General features: G+C 41.5%; 1 protein-coding gene across 10 annotated transcripts in view; it reads left to right on the top strand.

Moving 5' to 3' along the window:
* Nucleotides 1–10,546: 10,546 nt before the first annotated feature.
* The window catches only part of STXBP5 (syntaxin binding protein 5), a 109,054-nt gene continuing 91,638 nt past the window's right edge, over nt 10,547–27,962 (top strand). For 9 of the 10 annotated variants that reach the window (XM_068152384.1, XM_068152370.1, XM_068152335.1 and 6 more), the window contains exons 1-2: nt 10,547–11,384; nt 13,175–13,272. In XM_068152384.1, the coding sequence (XP_068008485.1) occupies nt 11,232–11,384; nt 13,175–13,272 (251 nt within the window). In that variant the 5' untranslated portion in view covers nt 10,547–11,231. The remainder of the gene's footprint in view (nt 11,385–13,174; nt 13,273–27,962) is intronic. The other variant, XM_068152316.1, reaches the window with a different exon arrangement.

Genomic DNA, 27,962 nt, shown 5'->3' with positions numbered 1-27,962 from the left:
TTATCAGTGGAAGTTATGAATCATTCCATTTATTTTTTTTTTAATCTTTCAAAGCTTTTGGCTATTTTTTTTTTTTTCATTAAATTCCAGCACTTCATTTTGTGTAGTGTAACAGTCCCTGTTGTCAAGATTAAATTGTTAACTCTCAGTTAAATATTTGTCATTTTTTTCCTTGAATACCAAGTATAAAGCAGAATCATCTCCTTCTCATAACCCCTTCATGACCTTCTCTTTTTCATTATGCTTTTTATATAACTGATGCCTCTTTAATTAATCTCTTTCCTGAATGTTGAGGACCCACTCTCCCGTATCTTGTTACAAGTTTCCCAAACAGGCCACACTCTCCTTACCTATTTTCACTTTACAATAATGTTTAGAATGACAAAATGCAGTCTCAAATCAATAGACCATTAGAATCTTTATGGAAACATATTCTAATGATTGTGCATAGTAAAAATTTACTCATTTGGTATTACCAAACACAGGTTTTCCTTAGCATTCTACAGGCATCATGCTGGTAATTTAAAACATAAAAATAAATGTCCATATTTATATTTGGAATTTTCCCATTCTGCATATTAATTTACTAGCATTTTATTTTGCTAATCATATGGGTCTTCTTAGCTTTGTGAAGTCTTCTGAGTAGTTCTCTCACCTAGATGTCATTAACTGTCACCTAGACGTCATTAACTGTCTTTTCCAAATCATTAATAAATATGTACTTTGAGCATATCTCACATATCTCAGAATATTCTGTTAGCATTATTACTGATTTCAATTTAATACTTATTTCTGTTCTCTTCTACTTTCATGTTTTGTCTTTCATGCAGGGCTAGTCAAGCACTTCCTTTTTTCATATATAAAAGCTGTTCAAACAAGCCAAGTCAAGTCTTCCTATAGTTCCTCTGACAATCTACATTTCAATGAAAATTAAAAATAATAAAGCTTTAGGTTTTAAAATTGTTCTTTTATTGGCTTTATTTATGTTTTTTTTTTCACTGTTAAAGGTTAATGCACGTCTACCCTGAGGCTGTTCTCAGTGTCCCTCATAATGTCAAAAGAGCAATTAGAGCAACTTCAGACACTTAGAATAATTCTTGTGCATATGAAGATATTTTAGAAAAGAAACAATGCTCTTTGTTTCATTCAAAATAATCTCCTGTGATGTTTAAGGCTTCTGTGTAGAAGGTGTATCAATTCAGATCCCCTACTTTCATTTATATTATGATTAGTTTTTTGCTAAGTGTTTTGCTATGTGGTGGGAAAGAAGTTCATGCCCTAGGAGAAAAGTGGTAAATTATTTGATACACAAAAAAACAGTTTTCACCTTTTTTTTTTTAAATCCTAGCTTAAGTTGTGTGTAAGGAATAAAATTTTCTGAGAGATTACTCAGCCTTGTAACTTTATTTCAGAAAATTCACATATGTGTGTGTAGGGCAGCATGGAAGAAACGAGAACACCCTCCCAAGCAAATAATAAAAGTTAGGAACATGAACATCAGAAATTAAGTATGTGAGGAGGAACAGGGTCTTACATAATTTGAAAATGCTGACAAAATGCCTGATGTTAAGATAATAGCAGATGAACAGTAAGTAGAGGTAAAAAGAAAGAATGACATAATGATAAATGATGGGCAAGGATAGTAACGTGTTACTGTGTTTCACAGGAAAAAAAAATCTATGAAAAGATGTTTCTAAAGAAGCCAGGTGGATGTTGTATCAGTTGTTATGGGATGAGCACCCAAGAAAGGAACACACCCTTGAAATCTTTGTGACACTGAGGAAGACGATGAAGTATAATTTGAGCTTGTATTGCTGTAGAGAGGGAGCAGGAAAAGCATTCAAATACACTAAGTGCTTGCTGTGTGACTTCACACTGTGAGCTCTGCTGTTATGAATAATATAGCATGCTGGGAAGATGACCAAGGGGTCTGATTCTCTGTGTGATAACTGAAGGCAATCAAAGGGATACCCAAGACATAGTTAAGAGACAGTCCATGTCTTTGGTGAAGGGTGACAGACTTACAGATAAGTATCAAGAGGGAAGCTACAACTGTGATGGCGTAGTTCACATTAAGTTCAAAGTTCTTTCAGGATGTGCTAGAATAAAGTATAAAGGAGAATGAACCACACTGGAGGCAGCCAGGGTGGACAAAAGGCAAAGTACATGACATCTGATACTACTCCTGATGATTATCTGACATCTGGTGGCACAGCAAGAAAATATTTTTGCATCTTTTGTTACTCCATTACAGCAAAATTCTCAAAATTTATGGAAATCTACATAATACATGGTCTCAGTAACTCTTTTCTGGTTCAAATACTTTCATAAAAATTAAGGCAAATTTTAAACACTTCCCTCTTGGATGTCCAAGTGTTACATATTTCATTACATTAGAGCAATAAAAGGAACAGTTGAGGGATGTGAGTGTGGAGTACAAGTTGAAGAGAAAAATGTGTAAAGATTTAGGGGCAGAGGGGTTTACAGTGTCCCTTGTGTAGTTCTTACTCATGTAATATTATCGCAGTTGAGGTCTGTTGAAGCACTCATTCTCAGAAGTCCACATTTAATGAGGCAGGAGCCAAAGGAAGACACGTTCACCAAAGGATCTTGAGATGTGCTTCTTGATTAATCCACTGGAGCTGGAAGACAGTGACCTCCCGATCACACTATATTTTAACCACTTGCATACTTCGTATTATACAGCTTGAGGAGGCTGTTTAAAGTTGTATTTTTATTTCTTAAATCAGCTCTCACAAAAATGATAGACTCTCTTACTTGGGGGCTAGAAGACTGAGAGGTAAGTCACATTTCACAATATATATCTTAAAACGATTTTCACATTGAGTGAAACACAATAAATGGGTTTAACAACATCATTCATAGTACATAACTATTACCAGATTTTTCAATTTTAAATCTGAGAATAGAGCAACTTTCTACAAATTTTCCCAATAAATCACTCTAGGAATATAAATGCATGTCCATACTATCTACACAGCAAGGAAATAGCTCTCTTATGTTTGATATAAGGACAACTTACAAGATACATTTTTATCTTTAAAAAATTTTGCCTTTGCTGAACTTTCTGACAAAAAATCATGACATAGAAAAAAATTTCAATGGGACACACATTAAGACTACTCTTCAGATAGGAATCACTACTTTAGATGTCAACAAGAAAACATCAGGGTCCTGGGGGTACGATCAGTCCTGACTGTCCCTTCCCATGCTCCTGAAACTCCTGCCATGTCAGCCTCCTGGGCTCTCAGTGCCTGCCCCAGCAGCACCACGGTAGGACCTGTCTCCAGCTCCCTACAGCCCTGCTGGGCCATGGACCCACATCCATCCAAACCTCAGACCAACCCCTAGAAGGTTCTTGGTGCCCAGGACTGCCTGCTCATGGCTGAGAGTGGGTCAAGCCCTGGCTGCCAGGCTCTGCCCTGATAGACCCCCATAGGCAACCTCTCATGATCCTGGAAGCCATCAGTCTTCACAGCACCCTCAGCTGTCCTCACAATGAAACTTCCATGGCCCAGAGTTAGTGTAGTTTAGAATTTATCAGTTAGGCTGGAGTGCTTTTCAAAGGCTTAGCTGCCATTTTTGCCTTAATAACTTTACAATGTAAGTTAGGGCCACTCAGCCTTCAGTGGAGCAGCATGCTGTGCATAGAGCAGAAAGACAAATTAAGTGGGACTGGCCAGGAAAAAGGAAGAAAACAGATCTCAAACTGTCAGGGAGAGAAAGCTGTAGGCACCCTCAGGCTGTACCTGCAGCTTCTTAATACTTCCAGACACACCTCAGTGTTATTAAAGAAAAGCTATTTGCTTTATGGGTAAGGGGGAAAATGCAAATCTAATGCAAATTAAGCAGCTTCCACTGCAGACTGTAATTTAGGTGTAGCTGTATGGAGTAGTACAAATTGTACCAGATACTTGCATAGCTAAACCAGCACAGCTTTACTTGTGCTTGTGTCTCAACTTCTGGTTGCTAAAAGGAAGATAGTATCTTTTCCTTCCATTAACCTCTCTGTCTTGCCTAAAGAGGTAGCCCTCTAGCCTTTCATCCCCTCACATTTTCAATGAAATTCTTTTTGGCCTAAGCACGTATGTGGTAATGTAATATAAAATACAGGTGTGATTGAGAAGTGTTGGCCATTCTTAATTGGCTCTGGAATGCTGGAATGCTACAACAAAAGGGATGGTGACTCACAGGGAGCAGGTATTAATGAGTCCTTACACCCCTTGCCTGAAGTGAAGCTCAGAACTGTGGTAACGTATCATGTCGCTGAACCTAATCCCAGCAACAGGTCTAAATTCTGTTCAGGACAATGCCATGCACTGTATCACTTGCTGAGCTGACCTAATTAAAGCTTACCATTTCCTTTAGGCTTTAATTCAATCAATTACTACATGCCAAAGTTCAATTGCTTCAATTAGGGTTTCAAAAAATCTTTTATTAAGTCACCAGTTGGTCCAAAAGCCTACTCAAGAAGTTCACCTACTAGTGTCTTGGAACAGAATCTAAAAAAGAATTGTAAAGAATGACAGAAATGAGAATTGTCAGGTTTACTGAGTTGAATAAATTGCAATCTGTACTGCATACTCTAGGCTTTTCCTACCCATTTGCCTTGCTACCCATTTGCTTTCTCTGAAACAATTATTTGCCTTGTTAATTTCAAATCATTATGTTCTTCTCAAATTGCAGGGCACTAGCATTGTCTTCGGAAAATCTCTTCTATCCTTGCATTTCATCTCCTGTTTCACTCATTGGGAGGGAGGGGAGAGGTGCAGAAACAGGTACTGTTTGCCATGCTTGGAATGAAGCTAAACCATATAGAATACTGTTGTTCTTATAAGAAATCTTTTAATTGTCTAGAAATCTGAATTTTTTTCACACAACTGAGAATGAGAATTTAAATATGTATCTGATATTGTTATTTCTGAAATGACGTTACAGGAAGGGTTCACATTCACAGAAAAACGGGAACATGCTGAAAATAAATGTACTGAAGAAAGAAAAAAAGATTAAATGAAGCATAGATGCATTTTGGATATTCTAGCTTCAGCATCATTAAAGGGATTGTCCACTTGTTTGCATGCATATTTAGTCTTGCAGTTTATATAGTTCACTGCTTTTAATTTAAAGTAAAAATACCAGTGTAAGAGTAGCAATCTGTAACAAAAGCCTAATGTTTCTGTAATCCAAATGAGTACTTGTCTATAAACTACTGCACAACAGGAATCCCTTTCCAACTAATTCAATGTAATTACAATGGGAGTCATAAAATGCATGCTTTTTTATTTTCTTGTAGTGGGCAGCTACTTAAAATGAGCCACTGATGAAAGCTCCTGTCTAAAGGCTACATTTCATACAAAACACTGTTTGCAAACAGATCACTGTATTTGAAAGACATTTTTTAAAATCCAGCACTGCAAACTTCTTTTAAGGATGGATAAATTACTTTTTTCTATCATCACACAAAAATCCTTCTTCACTTGGCATGCACTCACACTTCAACTTAATTTGGCTATTCTGTAAAGCTTGTGTTGATTTCACTTGTAATATTTTGCTGCCTTTTAATGGAGACATCGTATTTCATATTTGCTTCATTTGCTTATGTGGGTCTTAGAGTGGCACTGTAATAATAAGCATTTCTATTATACTTGACCAAATAGTGTAAAATGTGTATGATAAAATATATATGAAAAATACTTATTAAAGTATCTAGCTGTATTTTTATAGATGGATAGAAGCCTTACCTTGTTTAAAACCTGTTCTTTCTCAGGTTTTAATTCTAGATTATGCCTACTATTAATGTAAAACTGAAAATGCAGAATATGGGCTGTGAAACTGCAATTTTAATAACGCAAAAGAGCATGTGAGTTACTAAAGAGGATGGTGCACAACCTCTTTCACAAGCGGCAAGTTTCCAACTTACTAGTGCCACTGTCACTCATTCCTCTTGCCTTATGCACTCTCCCTTGCTAGTGCGTTGTAGCTATTCTCCTAATTTCACATACCACAGGTAGTAGCCAGCAGTCAGGTGTAGTCAGCTGGTAATGATTCCTTAAATTCTTCCCAAGGCAGTCATGCCTTCCTTTGGCTATGCTCTAGCACAACACACAACAGGTACATGGGCACTTGCATGTTATCTATACTATATGGGTAGATAATGATGTAGAGCCTTTCCAATTTAATTCCTTTAATGACCAATTTATGCACTTGTTATGTTTGCTAGCCTGAGCCGAGTTTGCAGGAATCATAGTGCAGCCTGTGAAGCAGGAGTACAGGCCCTGTCTCTGCTATGTATATCCATACAGCTTTACAGCATCCTTACATAGGACATCAGTCATGCTGTTCCACAGCTCTTTAATAAAAGATGCCCATGATCTGTGAGCCTACCAAAGACCACACAGGCTGCCAGATGCGGGAACTCATCATATCCATACAGGTAAGGTTAATTACAATGTTTCTGAAATGGAGGAATTTACCAACACTACACAGTTTATGTCCACTTGAGGTTAGGGCAAGTACTAGCATAGGATTTTTCCAGGTGCTCATCAGCTCTTTCATTTCCTTCTTGTTTACATCTTATTCGAATTAAGTGGCAGAAATAGGTTCACCTATAGATAGAAATCCTCATTAGTATTTGCCACAAATGCAGATTATTGGGAGAAAGAGGATGATTCAAGGGCTGGAGCACCTCTCCTATGAGGACAGACTGAGAGAGTTGTGGCTAGTCTGGAGAAGAGAAGTCTCCAAGAAGACCCTATTGTGGCCTTCCAATATCTTAAGGGGGCCTACAAGAAAGCTGGGGAGGGACTTTTTAGGGTTTCAGGTAATGATAGGACTAGGGGGAATGGAACAAAAGTAGAAATGGGTAGATTCAGATTTGATGTTAGGAAGATGTTCCTCGCCACGAAGGTGGTGAGACACTGAAACATGTTGCCAAGGGAGGTGGTAGAAGCCCCATCCCTGGAAGTTTTTAAGGCCAGACCAGAAGTGGCTGTGAGCAACCTGATCTAGTGTGAGGTGTCCCTGCCCGTGGAACTAGACGATCCTTGAGGTCCCTTCCAACCCTGACAATTCTAAACTACAGATGTTTGTTTGACAACAGTTCTAAGAAGCTTGACCAGTTTCCCTGCAGCCAAGGAAGGTTTCCAAAGGTCACTTGGAGCTGTGCTTACACTGCCCTAATATGTTTGAGTAGAACAACCTGAAAAGAATGAGTTCAGAACAGTTCTGCAGCTTCTTTGTATTTATTTCAAGAAAATGTTTGGCTGGGGCTCAATTCCGACTGCAGTGTGAGTGACTAAGCACCATTAAGAAGTTCTCAGGAAAGCTAAGCCCCTTAGTTAGTCTTCAAAGCCTGAACTGACTGTCAGACACTTTAGATCAGCTAAAGGCCACGCAGAGATCTTGAGGTCACTTCTGATGGTCCTTTTCTCATCCATGCTGAGTAGCGGAGTAATTACTATTGTGTGCAAAAATCACCTGGAGTACACTGTCTTCTCTGGCAGTTACAATAGGCAACACTTTTAGGGCTCATGTACAAATTAGTGACAAACACAGGGAATGGAACTATAAATTCATTACTTACGCACTGCTCTGAGATTAGTCCACCCAATCTTAGCATACATTATTACTGGGTGCGTTTTTACTCATTCTGGATTGTGTGGGACTACCCATCATTCTCATTCTTCTTCATCCTAATGCTGGTGATATAATACCTCACAATAAAGTAGAGGGGGGAAAAAAACCTCTAGGCACTGCGATGTCTACACTCTGCAGTTATCTGTAAAGTTGTGACCCAACAAATTTGACATGCACCAACTAATGGGCTGTGTGATTGCACTGCAGGCCAACACTACATGCCCCATTGCCTCAAATACCTATGAGAAATGGTGCTTGCTTATGTGGTACCTGTACAATACCGATCAAGAAATGAGGTGATCCTTCCTCTCCATTTCTACAAGCAGTTAATAACAACATCAGTAAGGAAAGATGGGCAAAGAAGTCCAAAACCAAGACGGTTCATTTAGTGGCCAGGAATTTGTGTGGCAAATGAAGATGCACTGCTGAGGGGGATAAGTGACTCACGGGCAGTGGCTCTGTCACAGCTGGATTCTGCCATAGCTGAACTCAAAAGATGTTGCAAACTAGTTGAATCTGATTACTTCTTCAGCTGTGCAAGACTCTTGGGCTTTGGACAGGGGTATAAAACACTGGCAAGAGATTTCAGACATCAGAGGCAGGATGGTCAAAGTGGGCAACATGAATCAGGTTATGCAGAATTGGTTCTATTTGTAAACAGGATGTGGTTATTGGGCAAGTGCTGGAAGCCTCAAAGAAGCCTTGACATACAGCAGGCAAATCCCAAGAAACAACAGGGATGTTAGCTGAACTATAAAAGTGAAAGGCCTACTACTGTTCCCACTGATGTCTAAGAGGGAAGATTGCCACTGGTTTTTTAGAGGAAGAGTTAAAGTCCCAGAAAGCACTGATTTGTTGAATGGCATCATCTAGAAAGAGTGAGGGCAGAGAAGTGCTGCTGTCTCAATGTGGTGTGCTTTACAACCTTTGCCTAAATGTTTACAAGTATTGGTACAATGCTGCAATAATGAATTTCTCCTTGTCCTAGGTGCTGATGTAAATAGAAAATCCAAACTCTCCTATAAAAATGTTGAGTTCAAGTCGCCAATTTTTACAAATTTTCTTCCCAGTTCAGTGAGTTACAAAAAGGATGTGTGAATAGACAGAAAAGCTATGCATTAGTTCTGCAATTTAAAAGTTACCTAAAATACGTAATGGATAATTGAAGACATACTGAAAATGAACACATTTCTCTCTTAAAAAAAAAAAGTTTATTCTTAGATCAGAAATATACTGATCTTTATTTAAGTCTTATTTCTAGGATTTTTACCATCTCTGGAAGCATTCTTTCACCTTTGCGAGGATGACTTGAAGAAGTGTCCAGCAGTCCTGGTTACACAGGGGAACAGCTCTGGACAATCACGAGTCAGTCATTTTGTAAGAATATGTAAACTGTCTTGGTTTCTTTCAAATGCTCATACATCATGTATCTGCTGGCAATGTGATATAAATTGATATAGGGTTACTGATCAAAAAAGAGTGTGGAACTTTCACTTCTGAGGTGATCATAATGGCTGCATCATAACTATTTTGCTGTGCTCTGATTTCCCGCTCTGATTTCCCTCTGTGTACTATCATATTTACTGTGCTAATAAAACAAGCCTGGCTATCAGGCACCACTTAGAAAGGCCAGTTAACTGTGTGGGCTTTTACTGCTAAGGCATTCCTGCCACAGCTTGGAGAGGTAAGACAGTGTCTTGAATGACAGATCTCTAAGCTTTCCCTCCAAAAGTGATGACTGATCTCCAGTTCATTATAGTTGAAAAGTTCAGGAAAGAATCATAAAGAATAATTACCTTCAGCAATATGACAACGACTGAGATAAGTGTAACACCTGACCATTGACTAGATAATAAAAAAATGCCATCTAGTACTTAAAGAAAAAATAAAAGCATAATACACAACAGTATACAAAGGCAGATAGTGGAAAGAAACGTTTAACTGTGCCACCTACTTAACTTAGTTTCGCTGCGGTGAGAACGAACGGAAGCACTTTGATAATCTCCGAGGCTCACCTTGGGACGTGAGGGCCGGGGGCCGGCAGTAAGTGCTCGGTGTGGTGCTGGCTAGCTCCGCAGTACCCCTCGGGCCAGTCCGCTTGTGCCTATGACCCGCTGCCAGGTCGGGGGACACAAAATGCGCAGCCCTCACCAGCACGGTCGTCAGAGTGAAGGGTACGGAGGATCATAACTCTCCATGAACCATGACTGCTGTTGGAAACACTCCTCTCGCCTCGCTGCCAGCACCACCGCCGCTCCCCGTGCTCCGCCAGCCCCACCGTGAGCAAACACCACAGGGGAATCTACCGGCACTGCCCCGGCGCGTTCTGACACCTGCCACGACGTCCGGGCCGCTGTCGAGGAATGAAGCGCAACTCCCCCCGGCCCCGTTTCCCTCCCCCCGCTCCCGGAGCCGCGAGGAAGATTTCCTGCGTGTAACCACATGGGAGGCGCAGCTCCCTCTGCAGGAGGGGCCGTGCGCCTCCAGCGCCGCGCCAGCGGCAGGGACTGTGCTACCCACGGAAGCCTCCAGTCACTGCCACCACCTGTTACCTGCTCCCGCCTCCGTCTGGCCGGAGGCCAAGACCCAGCACACGGCCAGCGCGGTGCCCTGCTTGCCGCGCCCCACCCGTACCCTTCACGCCGCTCCGGCCTCCACGCAGGGCGGTACGGCGGGGGTGGGGGGGTGGGGGGTGGGGGGTGGCACCCCCACATCCGGGTGCCAGCGCTGTTAGTGCACATGCGCGGCCTCCCCCCTGCTGCGAGAAAGAGCGCCGCGGTAGTTGCTGTCACCGCTCCTCCCCGGGCGCTGCGCTTCCGCGTTGTCAGGCAAGGGGGAGCGACGCGAGGCGGGGGAGGCGCCCTCCGCGGCGGCAGGAGGAGGAGGAGGAGGATGGTTGTGGGGGCGGGCGGTGGCAGTAGCAGCTGCCAGCAGGAGCCGAGAGAAGCCCCGCTGGTTACTGGCTGGCGGCACACGCAGCTCTGAGGAGGCAGAGGGTGCCTGAGCTGCGGGGCGGGCGCCTGCGAAGGGGGGAGAGACTGCGGCGGTGGCAGGGGGGGACCGGCATACGCACGCACACACACGCAGAGACGGATGACAGCGGTGGCCACAGCTGCCACAATGTGAGGGGGGCTGCGTGGGGGTACGCGGAGGCTCCGTGGAGAGAAGAGGCAGCCCGCACACCTGCGGCGGCGGAGGGGCGTCCGGGGCGGGGCCGGGCGGGCCCGAGGCGAGCCGTGCTCGCCAGAAGGCGGGGCGCGGAGCGGCCGCGGGCGGCGGCGCTGGTGGGGCTGACCGGCTCCTGTTTGCTTGGCTTCAGTCTCCGTCTCCGAGCTCCCGATCTCCAATGAGGAGCATCTCTGCGCTGCCGGACTGACGCCTGGCCACCCGCCCCGCAGACGAGGAGGAGCGCTGCCCCGCGGCGGAGAGCGCGGCACCCCTGATCGCGGGCCGCCCCTGCACCGCCCTCCCCGACGGGGGCTCGTCTGCCGCCTGCGGGGTGGGCGGCGCGGCGCGGCGGGCGGCAGTGACAGCGCGGCGGCGGCGAGGCCGGGGGAGCGCCGCCGCCGAAGACCATGAGGAAATTTAACATCAGGAAGGTGCTGGACGGCCTGACAGCTGTCTCCGCCGTCGCCTCGGCGTCGTCCACCGCTCAACAGCAGCAGGCGGGGAACCGGGAGACTGAAATCCAGGAGACTCTCCAGTCCGAGCACTTCCAGCTCTGCAAGGTGAATGAATGCTGCAGCCGAGCCGGCTGGCGTTGGGCGCTGCGGGCTGTGCTTCGGTACAGTCCTCACTGAGCCTGCCTGCCGCTCCTGTTTACTTGCTTGGATTTATTATTTTGGGAGGAGGAGAAGGGAAGGAAGCGGTGGATGTGGCTGTGGCTGTGCAGGTCTTGTTGGATTTCCGTAGTCATCTTTCCTGGAGAGTTTCAGGGTTTGTCGTCTTTTAGGCTCTTCTAGGCGTGTAATATTTACTGGGTTCATGAAGGCTTCGTAGAAAGAGTGGGAAGGATGGGGGAAGCAGTGATATCTAGCTGTAGTGCCGATCTGATTATCGCGGCATTTGAATACAAGCCTCCTCTAATGCCCGCGAAGGACGGGGGATCTGTCGCTCTGCATTATTTGGAAGTGCACTTGTCCTGTTCTTTTGCGCCTGAATTAAAGGCTGTAGACGTTTGTGGTGGTTTTGCTGCAGTATGTTGGCAAGTTGCATTTGCTATTGCAAATCTTCGACAGAGACAGAGGAGAAGTTCCTGGTTTTTTTGGGTTTTGTTTTTAAATTTGCTTGTGCGGTTTGTCTGCACACTTCAGAAAATGATGCAACGAATTAATCCACCAGCTGTACCAAGAAGAATAAAAACTGATTTGAATATCAATACTCATTTTATCTTTACAGTGCACCCATGGCCTAGCTTGATATGGATGAGCTTGTTTGTGGATTCTTCTCCTTGTTTTATCTTGTATTGCAGGCGTTTCTGTCACTTCTGCAAGTTGTTCATAAAGAACGGGGGGGGGGAAAAGGGGCTGGTAGCAGTTAGATTTTATTCACTGTGAAATGCTGAGAGTTGTGGAGTATGTGTGCAACTTCAGCAAACTAAAAGGAACGTATCAGAAGTCTGCTATGCATTTATGAGATCTTAAAATAACTCTTTTAAACTAAAGATTTTAAAATTGATAAAGCTAACTTTAGTATGGCTTATGTTGTGTGCATTTATTAAAGGAAATGAGAGTAGAGGATGCTTATGATCTTGATTCTGGTTAATTGCAGTCTCAGTAGTGTAATGGAGTTGTTTGGTCAATTACCAAATTTATCTTGGCTAACCAAAAAGCTAAATATGGCAATGGCTTCATATTAAGAAGGAATCTTATGGATGAGTTTTTATTTTTCTTTTTTTGGAGGACTGTTTTTTGGTTTTGTATCTTTTGGGGGCTGTTGTGTGGTTTTTTTCCCTGAGGGTAAGAGATTAGTTTTGTGGAGCTTGGGTTGTTTTGTTGGTTGTTATTTTACTTTTTTCTTATTTGTAAATATAACGAGAGAGGTTGCACTGACATGTGAGACCTGTCACGTTGAAATGGAGCCAATTCCCAGAGAAGCAAGTCCAGTAATTTGTAATAGTTCTAACAACAAGTCTGGTTTTGTTGCCAAACTTCCTAGAAACATCTCTTCGTTAGAGCTTAAAATAAAATTACTTGGAGAATGAGGTAGATGGTGGCAAGAAGAAAGGCAGGGAAAGCTGAGTTGATAAAATCCTTGCACATAAGAAATGTAAGATTTAAGCAAAGTTTCAGGAACTGTAATTGTCATTTGATGATCAAGGATGCATGAGTAATTATTAGTCTAAAATCTTTCATAATTGGTTCATGTAAGACAACTGATCTTTTTCCATCTGTTCAAATGCATTGTAATTCTTAATTATGATTAACATGAAATCCTGTTCCATAGCATACAGTATTGATTCTGTTTATTTTTGGTCTGCTGTTTGACCCATCATTACTGCGGTGATATGGCTTATTAGACTGTCCGCCATGGTTTCCCCTATCAACCTTCAGCTTTGGCGTTTGATCCTGTTCAGAAAATACTGGCCATTGGGACACAGACTGGCGCACTAAGGCTGTATCCTTTTATGTTCTGAAGTGGATTTAGTGCATCTCATGCAGGTGATCTTTTGAATCAGCTGCTGGAACCATTCAGAAGTCTGATGGGAACCAGGTATGCAAGAGGGGAAAAGTTTTCTTATGTTGGCACATGACCTGGCTGTTCTTTGTGTCACTTCAGGTTGTGTTAAAGATATGAGGTATGTCTACTCAGCTCTCATTATCTCAAGGTAATATATTTCATAGAGGGTTACTAGTTTGTTGACAGTTCCCTGTATCTGACTGCAAATCTAAAGAAACCTGGGCTGAGCTCTGTTCTGTTGTATCCCCTAGAACTGAAAAATTCTGGTGGAGATTTTTGAGTGTGGTGGGTTGTTGTTTTTTAGTTTTGTTTTGTGGGTTTATTCTTGAAATAAGCTTTGTAATATTGTCGTTGCCTGCTGCTGCTTCTTTATTGCCAAAAGATGGTGTCAGGTGGGAGATACTGAAGGATATAGGAATTTCATCTCATTTATTATTCCAAATGACTGACATGAACTGAGGGAATTTGTGGAATAAAGTACCAGTAACCCTGCTTCTTTTTGCTCACTAAAAAGTGAACTACCCGTATGTTCACAGCCATATGGTACTATCCAAGCCATGTAATAATGCATGTATTTAAACTTTTATTTTTAATGGAAGGTGCTGTGTAGATTCTTTAATTCATGCTACCATTACCCAAACATTTCTTTACAACAGAAGAGAATTTAACTCTCCGTTGTTCTGAAACTAATTGAACTCTGTCCTTTTAGGAGAAAGCTTAGGCCACCTCGATAGAAAAAATGGACTTAATTCTCTTTAAACTGTAGGTAAATCTTATTTTTGCTGCCTTAGTCTGCAAGAACAACTTTCTTTTTGCTGTAACATCACTACTCTGTAAGGTTAATTGTATTGAGAGAATTGTCTTTTACAAGTTGAAAAATTAGAACTTAAATATAAAATCTGAGGCTTTAAGAGGCTGAAGTAAAGTAGCTTGTATGATATATATATCTATTATGAACTCCTACAAAATATGTATGAGTATGACCATTCAGTGCACTTAATAGCACATTTTAAAGTGCCCTTACCCCCATTAATTTCAGTTTAACAAGGTGATAAAGTTGATTTAAATGAAGGAAGTGTAAGTGGGGGGTGTTGTTAATTGCTCTTATGTTGGTAGAATAGATGAGAAAACAGAGACCTAAAAGCAAGAATTTGCTTGGAGGAAAAGGAGGGATCAAAATATACCTGCTTAGAGCTTACTTGTAATTTTAGGCAACATGATGTTGCACTTTGGGTAAAGACTTGATAAAACCTGTTCACTGGCACTCATCCATGGCTACACATGGGTTGTCAGAGTGAATTGCTTTCTAAATAATCGAGAGAAGTATTGCACGATTGTGATGTGATAAGCAGCTCCTGTAAGAGGAAGCAGTAACTGACGTACTGTTTCATAAGGGAGAAGTAGTTTTGGGCAGAGGCTGAAAGGTTGGTGATCCCCCTAACTTGAAGACGAGTATGTTTCTCAATACCTTGATACAGATCTTGATTCTTGGAGGAACTGTTTAAAAGCCCTCAAACTCAGATGGCAGGTTATCCCTGTAATCCAAGAACACTGCAGGAATTGTCTCCTGTGATTACGTGCTCTTTGGGATAGAGGAATGCTGGCAGAAGGGATAGACTCAAACTAGCCTCTCACTTTCCAGGCTTGAAAAGCACCCTTCAGGAAGGAGTGAAACTTGCAAGATGTGCTTATTTCATTCTATTGCTGAAAGATAAAAACACAATTGAGAAATCTTTGCTCTACAGGATGATTTAACCATTAAGAATTTTACAGACAATAAGTTATGTGCAAGGTTTCATTGAAGTGGGAGCCAGTTACTCTAAAGAGCTTCAAAAGTGTCTTTAATTGAAAGGAGTTGTGGGCTAGGCAGACAGTCAGTAATGTGGTATTCACTGAGAGTAAATCCTGGAAGTCAGGAAAAAAAGATGCTGTTTTTCTGCATTCATGGTGTAAGTGTACAGAAGTAAAGGAGTGATAACACTTCTTTCATTGCCTACAAGCAGATGGGAGCTGGGTTTCAGTGGTTTCCGTACATCTTGCCAAGCCTTCGTTTCCTTCTAACAGCAAGTAATATGGGGAGTTGTGAAAGTCTTTTAGAAAGAGTGCTAAAGAAAATAGTCTTAAAGAATGAGCTTACATGTTTTATATGTCAGTAATAGGTGAAGGAATTCGTATTACAGTCCTGGTTGACTTTGGGCCATTTATCAGCTAACCCCTTCACAGAACATGCTCTCTGTGTTTGAGCAGCCTACAGTTCAGGTATTTTAATTTCAAGCCCAGCACTGATTATAACAGAATGTGATCAAGAATTTTCTTAACCAAACTCCTGTGTCTTCTTTATGAGGACTCTAAACACTAGTGGAGGAACAGGGAGCATTCTAATACACAACTGCTAAATGTTGTCTCTAGTATTGATACAATGACATGTAAAAATAGAATTAGAGTCTTCTGAAGAACCAGAATCTGTAGATAGAAATATGATGGGAGTCCACTGACTTAGTGTATACTATTTATCAGTGTGAGATAAACAAATACAAAATAACATCAATACTTTGTGGATTCAGAGAATTCAATACAGTAATTGTGAAAATGAATAAACTGAAACTGAGTGGCTTATTTCACTAACTAGTTTAGAGGTATAATTACTTCTTTTTTTTTTCTTAATTTTCATCCCTGATTCCAGGCCTGGTGGATTAAAATTAGAGGAGTGTTTTGTGGAGTTGGTGATTTAGTGTGCCAGAGGAAGGACTTTCCCATTCAATGTGTATAAGCAATAGCTGGTTCTTGAAATTGCAGTTTTAAGGGGGAGAAAAGTCTGTAAAAATATTAGGAGGTGACTGCTTTTAGTGTGAGGCTTAAACTTTGAGTCAACAAAGTTACAGTTTTGGATTATTCACTCTCTTAACTTGAGCAGTGTATCCCTTGTATTCCTTTAAAATAACAAAATCAACAGACAAAGCCCAACCCAGATTGTGTATTTCCAGCTCTTACTTAGCTAGAAGAATTAAAAGTGCTTCTGAAGCAGTCTGGTAGGGCTCAGATACTATTCTTAAAGTATTTTGTCCCCTCCATAGAAAAGAGCAGTTTCAGCAGTTAATAAGAAGGCCTCTGTTCTAGTTTTAGCTATGGACAGAAATTTTTCTTTTACTGTGTATGAGGAAGAGTTAAGGTGTGTAGCTTAGAATACAAACCTTGGAAAGAAGCTGGACCAGCTACTCTTGACTATAGAACAGCCATCTGATGTGACCCACTCCCTCACATCAGGATCTGTTGAAAGTAGTTAAACCATACGATTCAATTTTCTGTGTTTCAGGGGAAATTGTGTGATGTGGTAGGACAAGAGCAGGAGCAGAACACTGAATGACATCAAATCTTAAATTTATTTCTTGCATACACCTACACAACTGATCCAGTTGTTAGTCTGAGTTTGTGGTGCTGATCAGAGGACATTTATTCCAGCTGCTTGAAGCTTTTGAGTGGTGGCTAGTGAGACGTTTCTGCCTCAGGTTCACCCTTCTGCACAGTGCTGGATGCTTGTGGTGGGTGTGTTCCCCAAGGAACAATTGTGCTCACTATTGATTTCAGACTGCATTGGTCAGTTTAAGCTCTTCAGGGACTCATTTGTCACTGCACACCAATATATTTGATTTCCATCATACTTACAGCGTTTTAGCTGTTGTTACCAGGGTGGCTTTCATTTTTTTACCTTCTATCCCAAATATGTTGGGTATCGAGTAGTTAGACGTTCATCTGTGCTTTTGTGAATCTGGCACAACTTCAAGCAGGAGACTGGAGCAGGTGGACTGGGGAGGTCCTTTCCAAATCAAATTATTCTGTAAATATACTGAAGACAAACTAAACTACTGTTTTATAGATGGTCAGGTTTTTCTGCTATTTGTACACTGAAGAGAATAGTCTTAACTTTTGTCAACATTCTTCTGGACTTTGAGTAAATCTTCCTGTTTTGGGAAGTGAACATGGGTAAAGTTACTAAAAATACTGCAGTAGTGCCATGCCAAAGAGACTTCATGATTATCTGGTAATAAGAAAATATTTGTCTACTGTACTACCCAGTTTACATCGAATAGTTTACAAATAAAACTGCTTTGCTTAAAACATATGTTAGTCTTACCACATTTCTGTTCCTTATAAGACTACCACATTTCTAATCATATCTTCCAGCACTTAGTTCACATGCATATCCTTCTTTCAGTGAAAAATTCCCATTCTCTAAATAAAGAAAAACAGCTACATTTGGGTAATCTGAAATTAAATAAGGCCAAAATGCCATGATGAGAGATGTAAGTCTTAAAGTATGTATTTATAGCAAATATGTCCTACATAGCTATAACTATATATAAATACTTCAGAGTAAATAGGTTGATGTACTTTTTTTAAATTCATGGTTACACTTGTTGGGAGACTTGGTGTGCTGAGTTTGGCTGGCATAGAGTTAATTTCACAGCAGCTGGTCTGGGGCTGTGTTTTAGACTTGTGGTAAAAACAGTGTTGATAATTCAGGAATGTTTTTTATTATTGTTGAGTAGTGCTTACACAGTCAAGGCCTTTTCTGTTCCTCACCCTACCCCACCAGTGGCTGGGGATGCATAAGAAGTTGGGAGGAGACAGCCAAGAGAACTGACCCTAACTGACAGAAGGGATGTTCTATCTTCAAGTAACTGTTCCATGCGATGTAGCTGGACTTCCCTGGAGATGGCCAAACCCCTGTCCATCAATGAGAAGTAGTGTATGGATTTCTTCCTTTGCTTTGCTTCTGTGTGGCTTTTGCTTACCTATTAAATTGTCCTTAACTGACAAGTTTCTCACTTTACCCTTCTGCTTCTTGCTGTTATCCCACTTCATGGAGTTAGTGAATAGCTGTGTGAGACTTAGCTGCTGGCTAGCACTCCTTTTCCCTGCCCATTGTGAGGCTCAAAGGGTTCAAGATAATGACAGATTTGATTGGAAATTGCTAGATTAATTTATAGCTGTCTAACCATTAATAAACAGGCTTCTATGCTTGCATTGAGGCTTACTTGCTTTACTGTTCATTAGAATCTAGTGCTTGCTAGTGGCTGCTCTTTGCTTTTACTCTTTGAACTGCTTATCTTACTCTGCTCTGCGTAAGAACATTTTGGTAATGGCAGTAATGTGCTTGAGCTGATAGATGGCCAGAACATTGTTGCTGTTCAAGTGCTGCTGTACTGGACAAACTGGAGCTCCAGTGTGAACTTAAGTCAGAGGCACTGTGACTTGTGTATGAGTCCATGCAGGAGCAGGTCACCCTTGTGTCTGTTGATAAGCTCCTGCCAGAGCAGGTACATCTCAAGACATCTGTGGCCTTGGCTGTCTCAGAGCAGATGTACCTCTGATAGGATTGTGGTCCAAGGATGTGGCCATGCTGGAGAAGGTACACTTCGAAGCATTAATAGGTGTGCAAAAAATGCAGTCTGGAGGACCTCAAACTGTGGTCATGATAAAGCAGGTACTCCCCTGGAGGGACTGCAGGCATGGGAAGGCCATGCTGGAGCAGGTATAGTGCTTGAGGCTATTATGGGTATGATCATGCTGGAATAGGTGTACCTCAAAGTGACTGATACTGGATGAGCCTGTGCTGTAGCAGGTCTTTGAGGGGTTGCTGCTTATACTGTAATTCTACTAAGCATCTTTTAGTATCCTGGCTCACTGGAGGTGTCCCAGAGGACTGGAAGCTGGCCAGCGTTGTGCCCATCCACAAGAAGGGCCGGTTGGATGAGCCAGGGAACTATAGGCCTGTCAGCCTGACCTCAGTGCCAGGCAAGATCATGGAACAGGTCATCCTGAGTGTATTAACACAGCACTTAGAGGATGGCCAAGGGATCAGGCTCAGCCAACATGGATTTAGGAAGGGCAGGTCCTGCCTGACCAACCTGATCTCCTTCTACGAGCAGGTGACCCGCCTGGTGGATGTGGGGAGGCCTGTGGATGTGGTCTACCTGGACTTCAGCAAGGCCTTAGACACCGTCCCCCATAGCAAACTCCTGGCCAAGCTGTCAGCCCGTGTCTTGGACAGCAGCACTCTGAGCTGGGTTAGGAACTGGCTGGATGGCCGAGCCCAGAGAGTGGTGGTGAATGGTGCCACATCCAGCTGGCGGCCAGTCACTAGTGGAGTCCCCCAGGGATCAGTGCTGGGCCTCATCCTCTTTAACATCTTTATTGATGATCTGGATGAGGGCATTGAGTCCATCATCAGTAAATTTGCTGACCACACCAAGTTGGGGGCAGGAGTTGATCTGCTGGAGGGCAGAGAGGCTCTGCAGAGAGACCTCAACAGGCTGGACAGATGGGCAGAGTCCAACGGCATGAGATTGAACACATCCAAGTGCCGGGTTCTGCACATTGGCCACAACAACCCCATGCAGTGCTACAGGCTGGGGTCAGAGTGGCTGGAGGGTGGCCAGGCAGAGAGGGACCTAGGGGTGCTGGTTGATGGTAGGCTGAACATGAGCCTGCAGTGTGCCCAGGCAGCCAGGAGGGCCAATGGCATCCTGACCTGCATTAAGAACAGTGTGGCCAGCAGGAGCAGGGAGGTCATTCTGCCCCTGTACGCTGCACTGGTTAGGCTACACCTCGAGTACTGTGTCCAGTTCTGGGCCCCTCAGTTTAGGAAGGATGTTGACTTGCTGGAACGAGTCCAGAGAAGGGCAATGAAGTTGGTGAGGGGCTTGGAACAGAAGCCCTATGAGGAGAGGCTGAGGGAGCTGGGGCTGCTTAGCCTGGAGAAGAGGAGACTCAGGGGTGACCTTATTGCTCTCTACAACTACCTGAAGGGAGGTTGTAAACAGGCAGAGGTTGGTCTCTTCTCCCAGGCAGCCAGCACCAGAACAAGAGGACACAGTCTCAGGCTGGAGGTTAGGAAGAAGTTCTACACAGAGAGTGATTGCCCATTGGAATGGGCTGCCCAGAGAGGTGGTGGAATCACCATCACTGGAGGTGTTCAGGAGGAGACTTGATAGGGTGCTTGGTTGCATGGGTTAGTTGATTAGGTGGTGTTGGATGATAGGTTGGACGCGATGATCTTGAAGGTCTCTTCCAACCTGGTTTATTCTATTCTAATTGCTTTTAATTCAGAAATACTTGAAGTATAATTCTAAGTCTCATACTATAATTCACAAATATGAACTTCAGAATGGAAACTTTTCTTCTCTATAGGTGTGTTACTGGCAAAGCAGGAGCCTATTGGATACAGCTTTGAAGCTTCGGGCTTGCTAGACCATAGTGAGCTTAGGGAAGGTGATCTCTTCAGAAAGCAGGCATAGTTTACTAGGCTGTAAGTGTTACCATAGTGCTGGCACAGCCTGTTTCCTTGTACCTTCTAGTTATTTGTGACACACTAAAGGTGGTATGGATTGATGATGATGTTAGGGATGAAATATACGAAACTGGACAGCTGGGACCTACCTTAAGCACTGTACTAGAAGTCTGAAAGCCTAATTCAGTAGTCCTGGCATTTTGGTGGATTTGTTCTTTCTCAGTTCCATTGGAAAGGCATTTGGAACTGAAGCAGCATTATTGCAGGAAAATAAATGGGCAGTTCCAGCAAAGTCATGTCTAGAAAAGCAAAACCAGTTTGTGATTTGATGTGATAAATCTTGAAAGCACAAATCAAGATTACAAACCTTTCCAAAGAAAACTTCCTTTTTAGCAGAGATTTTCCAACTGCATTATTTCTCCTAAGCATCCAGGTTGTTATTTTCACAAAAGTTTCACAAGACAAAGATATGCATTCTTACACGTTACATTTAAGGTGACTAAAGTATCCTTAGTGGTTTCTTTCTTTGTGGGTTTTTTGTTCACTGTACCAGTTAGCTAAGACTAAGGACAGTGGACACATTTTGAGTTCTTAGCAGTTTTAAGAAAATTTAGTACTGCGATGGGTCTTTAATCTCTTGGATCTTCTCTTTTGTTTTTGCTACTCTTGATGTTGCCCTTCTTGGACCGTACCAGAAACTGGTAATGAACATTTTTTTGCAAAAATGCAGATTCTTAGTCCTGCATCTGTTACATCTGATTCAGTAGACAAAGCTCTACTTCTTCCAGAAATGTAAATATTTGCTATGAAGTGTATCTGTTTGGCAGCCTGAGGAAGGAGTCTGTGGTACTTGTGAACCAAAACCACATGAGAGCACATTTGCATAGCCACTGCCAGTATGCTGTCTTGCAGTAGCAGCTTTAGCTGAACTATAAGTTTAAATCATGGTGTCGCAGTTGGTATTTGAATTCCAATCTCAAGCATAACCTCTTTAATGTTAAATTGGTGGTAACTTGGGTGACCTTTTTAATGTCAATGCTTTTATAATATTATGGCTTACATGTTTATCAAAGCACTAAGTTACTACAACCACCTGAAGGGGGATTGTAGCCAGGAGGGAGTTTGTCTCTTATCTCAGGCAACCAGCACCAGCACAAGAGGATGCAGTCTCAAGCTGCACCAGGGGAGTTTTAGGCTCAAGGTGAGGAGAAAGTTCTTCACTGAGAGTAGTTTGCCATTGGAATGTGCTGCCCAGGGAGGTGGTGGAGTCACCATCCCTGGAGGGGTTCAAGAGGGAATTGGATGTGGCACTTGGTGCCACGGTCTAGTCACGAGGTCTGTGGTGACAGGTTGGACTTGATGATCTTTGATGGCTCTTCCAACCTTGGTGATACTGTGATACTTCTGTTGACTCCTAGTGCAAATACAGGTGAAGGTCTAATGACATAATTTAAATCTCTGGCAGTGGTACTTGTATTGCTGAATTTAGGACCAGTTTAAAATAAGAAAAGTCTTGGAAATAGCTGAAACTGAAATATTTTGTAAGTGAGGACTGTCGTAGAGTGGAAAAATTCCTTATTTGGTAGACTTCTGAAATGTGTGGCAATGCTGTCAGCCTCTGGAGACTCATATTGAGCCCTGGTTCATCTTGATTTTTAATGAAATTACTTATTCTGTGTCTATAATGTAGCCTGGTCTGACATGATGATGTTCAATTGAAGACACTCTGCCACAAATGGGAACCATTTTGTCTTACAGTAAAAATCTCTCCTTGGCAAGATATTCCAAAAAAAGTAATTCTAGTTATTGATAGTGCTTGTACTGAGGCAGCTCTATCAGTTGATGAATTAAGACATTTATTTTAGTGTTTTCATTAGTAAAATTTTTTAATTGATGTTCAACAATAGGTGTTCCCAAGCATTTGTCCACAGCAGTTCTACTCTCTACTGTACTTAGACGTCATTTGCTTTGAATTTTATCGTAATTGTGAAAGTAGGTGAAACTTGAAATGTCTGTTTGCTAGTATAGCAAAAGTGCAAGATTAAGTGCTTTGAGGAATGCTAGGCTATGCTGGTTGAGCTAATTAAAATGTATGAAACAATTAAATTTCTTTTTTGTAATAACAATGGTGCTTATCTTGTAGTACTTCAGATTGTATTTTTCCAGGTATTGTGGTTAGCAAAATCTGCTACTTAAACTTCTCTGTAGAACACTAACCATAGCATGACAGAAGTTCCTAAAAACAACCTTATTCTTTTTACTGTATATCATGGAATTTTGTTTTGTAAATGCCTTCAAAAAGTAGTAACAACCTGGTTTTTGCTTGGGCAAATTGAAGCTTAATTTCCTTCTAAAATTGAGATTGTGTAACTGTGGTGATCACTGCTTCCATGTCCAGAATAAGTCTTAGTCTGTCTTACTGAAATCATGTGGTGCTCATAAGAACAATACTGGTGGAGAAAAGAGGTTGGGTTTTTCTAGCAGAAGGCTGTAGACCAAACTCACCCTTTTGAGAACTCCAAGAACTAACGGTCTCTTCCTTTTCCTCTATTCTTGCTAAAAGTTTTCACAGAAGCTGTTTTAACTTTGGAAACCAGGGAGCTAAAGAAAGGATGCACAGACCCAAAGAAAGCAAAATGTTTGTACTTCCACTTAGTGGGGTAGCAGGAGATTGTATTGTATAGCTGGTTCTTGAAGTTCCTGACAGGCTCATACTTGTTACATTGGGGTGATTTATTAAACACTCACGAGCGGACTGCTGAAGTGGCAATTTAACTGGTATCCAATGTTTATGATAACCTTTTCTACAGAAGGTCCTGTCTCTTTTTCCCACCTGGTAACACCAACTTGTCAGCAGCAGCAGATAGACAAAAGCAATTTGTGTTTTCCTACTTGCTTATTAGGGAAAAAGGAGAGAATTCTATGTTTTTGGTGATGACAACATTAAATTGATAGGTTTAGCATTTTATTTTGTTTTTTTTAGCATATGCTCTATCCAGTCTTACTACCTTGTTAAACAGAGCAGATGTTCATCTTCACAGTTGGAAAACAGTCTTGGCTGAACTCTGCAGTGTTGATATTAGAAGTACAGTTACTGAGCTTTAGTGATGCTTATTAATATGCAGACAGGCTGAAGAGCAATAACTTACCTGGAATTCTCTTTTATGTGTTCCAAACTTGTGCAGTAAACTGGTGCAGCAAGATTAGCTTCACAGCTGCCCTTAAATATCAGATAAAAAGGGAAGTTACCAAAAAAGCCACCAATAAACTTCTCTTTGTGACTAAATATAATGAAATTTCTTGTTGGCACGGTGAACATATCCTCTTTCTTTATAATAATTAGATGGGAAATACAATGCTTTGGAAAGAAATCCTGATGAGTTACCCAGAACAAAAAGACATTGAGTACCCTACCTCTTTAAAATAGTCTTAAAGTCCCTGTGTTTTTGTATGGGTTGTTGGCCAAAGGAAATAGGTATTCAGATAACTGCCCCTCACAAAGAATACTGCCCTTCTCCTAATCTTTTGTACTTGCTTCTGTGTCTTGGGGGAAGATGGGGGATGGGGACAGCAACAGAGGGCCAAAACCACCAAAAAAAAAAAGAAGCATAGGTCCAAAACCTTTTTTTCAATTACCTACAGCATATGTAGCTGCCTAGGACTTGACAGAGACATTGCCCATTGTTTTTTTTTTTTCCGGATGTGCCCCATGAACAATACTGTGAATATAGTCCCAATTATGTTAATAGTCAGTGATAGTGTAAAAGCCACAAATTACAGTGGAATTCAGATTGTCATGCTTTAGAGGATGCTGTGAGGAAGAGGCAGTAGGAGTTAGCTTTTATAATGTTGTTTCTTTACCTACTAGAGTAGCAGGGGAACCAAAAAAAAGACACCTTAACTTTTGAACTGTGGGCTTGTTGGGTTTTGTTTCAGGGTTCTTTTCTGTATTAAAACTGCCAATAATTTGCAGATCAAATTAAGTCTGTTCTGGGTAAAAATAATTAAAAAAAAAAAAAAAAGTGGGCAGGGGGTAGCATTTCCTGAGAGAACCTTACTGACTTTTGATCTGTTCTTTCTGCAGTAAGAGCTGCAGTTTAGAACTGCAGTTTTGCTTTTTAGTGTGTAGTAATCGGAAGCAGTTGCAGTCATTTGTGGTAGTCATCTTGCACATAGCTAAGTACATCCTGTCACTTCCAACCCGGGTTTTGTGATGACATTTGTGTGGCCTCTTTTACCTTGTGTAGTTTTCTGTAGAAAAAATTATGCATTTGAAATGTAATAAACAGTTTAGTGCAGGGAAGTTACATGTAATGCATTCAGTGTGATATTAATGTTAACAGCTGTAAAAGCCTCTGTTAGAGCAGTTAGCAAATAAGGCTCTATGGAAATAAACTTCAAAAGATCTGCAAGTACATAGATAGTGACAGTTGGTGCATAGCTATAATTGAAAAGCAAAGTGATCAATACTTGAATGCATCAGTATATTTGGTGCTGCTCTTTGCAGCAAAACTGATTTGTGTTTGCAGCAGACTCTAAATAGAACTAGCTCTGTTTTAGTATTGGGCATTACAATTCTGAAGGGGACAGAAAGGTGATGATACTTGGCTTAAATGCCTTGTTGGGTTTTCTCCATTATAAAGCATATATAGGTGAAAAAAGAAAGGCCATTAGTAGTTTTGCACCTGAGGGTAAGGTCATCTGCTTTGGCATAATCAACAGTAGCAGTGATCACTCACCACTTCATCTGGCTGATAGAAGCTGCCTGCATTTAATTTCAGTAGATAGAAGCTAGAGAGATCCTTAAGATTTATTTTTTTTTAATTATAAAATATCTTAATACTGTTTTGCCTTATATGCTCAGAAGTGATCTTATCTGTCCAGTGCACCCTGAACTGGACAGAATAATTAAAGGCTTTAGCTATTATTTCAGTGAAACCCTTTTAAAGAAACAGTTTGTAAAACCAGTAGTATTTGAGTGTTACCTACCTAGAGGCTTTTGTAGCCCAGTTAAAGTTGGATTGCCCTTTACAAATGTAGCCTTTTTTTATTTTCAAGATTAGTTTGAGATGATGGGATGCTGCAGAGACTTAGAGATTACATCAGTTAAAAGAATGCTACTTGCATGTTTCTTTTGTGTATAATTTCATAGTAATTTCCATCTCTGAATTCAGGTTGATAATTATAATGCTGTATTATATAATAAACATAATGCACTATATGTAATAGATACAATATATTAAATAAAGAGCTAGTTCAAGACAATCCCATTTTTGAGTCATAAACACCACAGCAGTCAAAGTAGAAAGCTTTTAATCAGTGGTTGAGTGGATTTGCATGTTCTTGGAACCAGCTACTAAAATGTGTCTTTTCAATTTGTTACCAAATCTGCCCAACAAACTTGAAAGAGCATGATAAACAAAAGTCATTATTTTGTCCTCATTTTAAGTCATGTATTTTCAATGGCATGTATTAAGAGGAGGGTAGCTAGAATTATTGAGAACAGAGTGGGTGCCTTAAAGAGGGTTAACAATGCTTAGTTTCCTCAATTTAGAGAGAAGGAGAGAAGGGGTAAATATGTTCAAGGATTGTAAAATCAAGATGGAAATAGTTAAAATGTATGCTGAGCTGTTATGCAAAAAAAAGTAGGTAGTATTCAATAAATAGAATAGAATAAAATAAACCAGGTTGGAAGAGACCTTCAAGATCATCGTGTCCAACCCATCAACCAATCCAACCCACCTAAACAACTAAACCATGGCATGGAGCACCCCATCAAGTCTCCTCCTGAACACTTCCAATGATGGTGACTCCACCACCTCCCTGGGCAGCCCATTCCAATGGGCAATCGCTCTCTCTGTATAGAATTTCTTCCTAACATCCAACCTGAACCTCCCCTGGCGCAGCCTGAGACTGTTTCCTCTTGTTCTGGTGCTGGCTGCCTGGGAGAAGAGACCAACCTCTGCCTGTCTACAACCTCCCTTCAGGTAGTTGTAGAGAGCAATAAGGTCACCCCTGAGTCTCCTCCAGGCTCAGCAACCCCAGGTCCCTCAGCCTCTCCTCATAGGGCTTGTGTTCCAAACCCCTCACCAACTTCGTTGCCCTTCTCTGGACATGTTCCAGCAAGTCAAACATCCTTCCTAAACTGAGGGGCCCAGAACTGGACACACTATTAGACTGACTTTAAAAATACAGAACAATTTGTTTTAGTTTGGATATAATGAACAGTGAAAATTTGTGGGTTTTTTGGGGGGTGGGATGTAGTGCCAGGCCATATTGGTGTGTTCAGGTGAGGAATGGTCAAATTCAGATAATGGCTCAACAAGCAAATGCTGAAGGGGCTAGACTGGAATTTGTCCTCTAACATATCTAGTCTGCCAGGAGGGTTTGGTTTTGAAGTGGATAGGGAATAGGCTGAAAAAAAGTGGCCAAGCTTTTGTGCTCTCCTTTAATGTTGAGTGCTGCTGTAGGAAAACAGTTGTAGGATGCATGGACCTCTGGCTTGAGTCTGGTGACTATTATTCTGACTCTTATCATTGGAAGGAATTCCTTAAGTATGAAGTTCAACAATATTGTTGCACTAACTTAATTTCAACTTGGTACTTCACATCTGTAATTTTTTAATTTTTTTTTTTTTCTTTATAAACACCAATTCAAATTTTCTCAGCTTTTATGGTTTGCTAGCAAGGAATTAATCTTCACTGCTTGAGCAAAATTTGCCAGATACTTGAACAGTTGATGAAACACTTTCTGTAGTATGATAAAACAGATTACCAAGATTGGTGTGATGTAATCGTGAGCCTTAACGTCAAGGAAGCTGACACGGAAACTTGAGTGTGGTTATCACCCTGTGATCTGATCATGTTCTCTTCCCTCACTTTTTTTCAGCAGGGGAGGGTACTGTTGCAATTAGAACAGAGTGCTGGGCAAGTTCAGAAAACGGTGGCTTGGAGAATGTTTTAAAGGGGGGGAAAAAAACTACTCTGTCCCATTCTTCAAATTACAGTGCTATTAGAGTAGCTGTATCCGTTTTGATGAAGAAGATGCTGCTAACACTTGCTGCTCTGATCTACAGAGAAATGGATTGGCATTTATAGGAATAGACTCTCATCAGGTATAGGAAAGCTCAGTCAAAGAGAGTGTTCTTGCAAATTATTCCTGAGTTCTAATTTATGTCAAACTTAACATTAGTAGATACCAGTTTCCAAACAGGCAAAATAATTTAAAGCACAGTTTGAAAACATTTTTTACAGCAAACTATGTAGGCAAACCCACCAAAAGTATAGGCCTTTGTATTCTGAAACTTCTCGTTGTCTTCTATAGTACATTAAAGGTA

This window comes from Melanerpes formicivorus, unplaced genomic scaffold (genome assembly GCF_026170545.1).
Source record: "Melanerpes formicivorus ecotype bairdi unplaced genomic scaffold, bMelFor1.0.p_v2 SCAF_2, whole genome shotgun sequence".
In the NCBI taxonomy this organism is placed as follows: Eukaryota; Metazoa; Chordata; class Aves; order Piciformes; family Picidae; genus Melanerpes; species Melanerpes formicivorus.
This window is presented reverse-complemented; position numbering and strand designations above follow the sequence as displayed.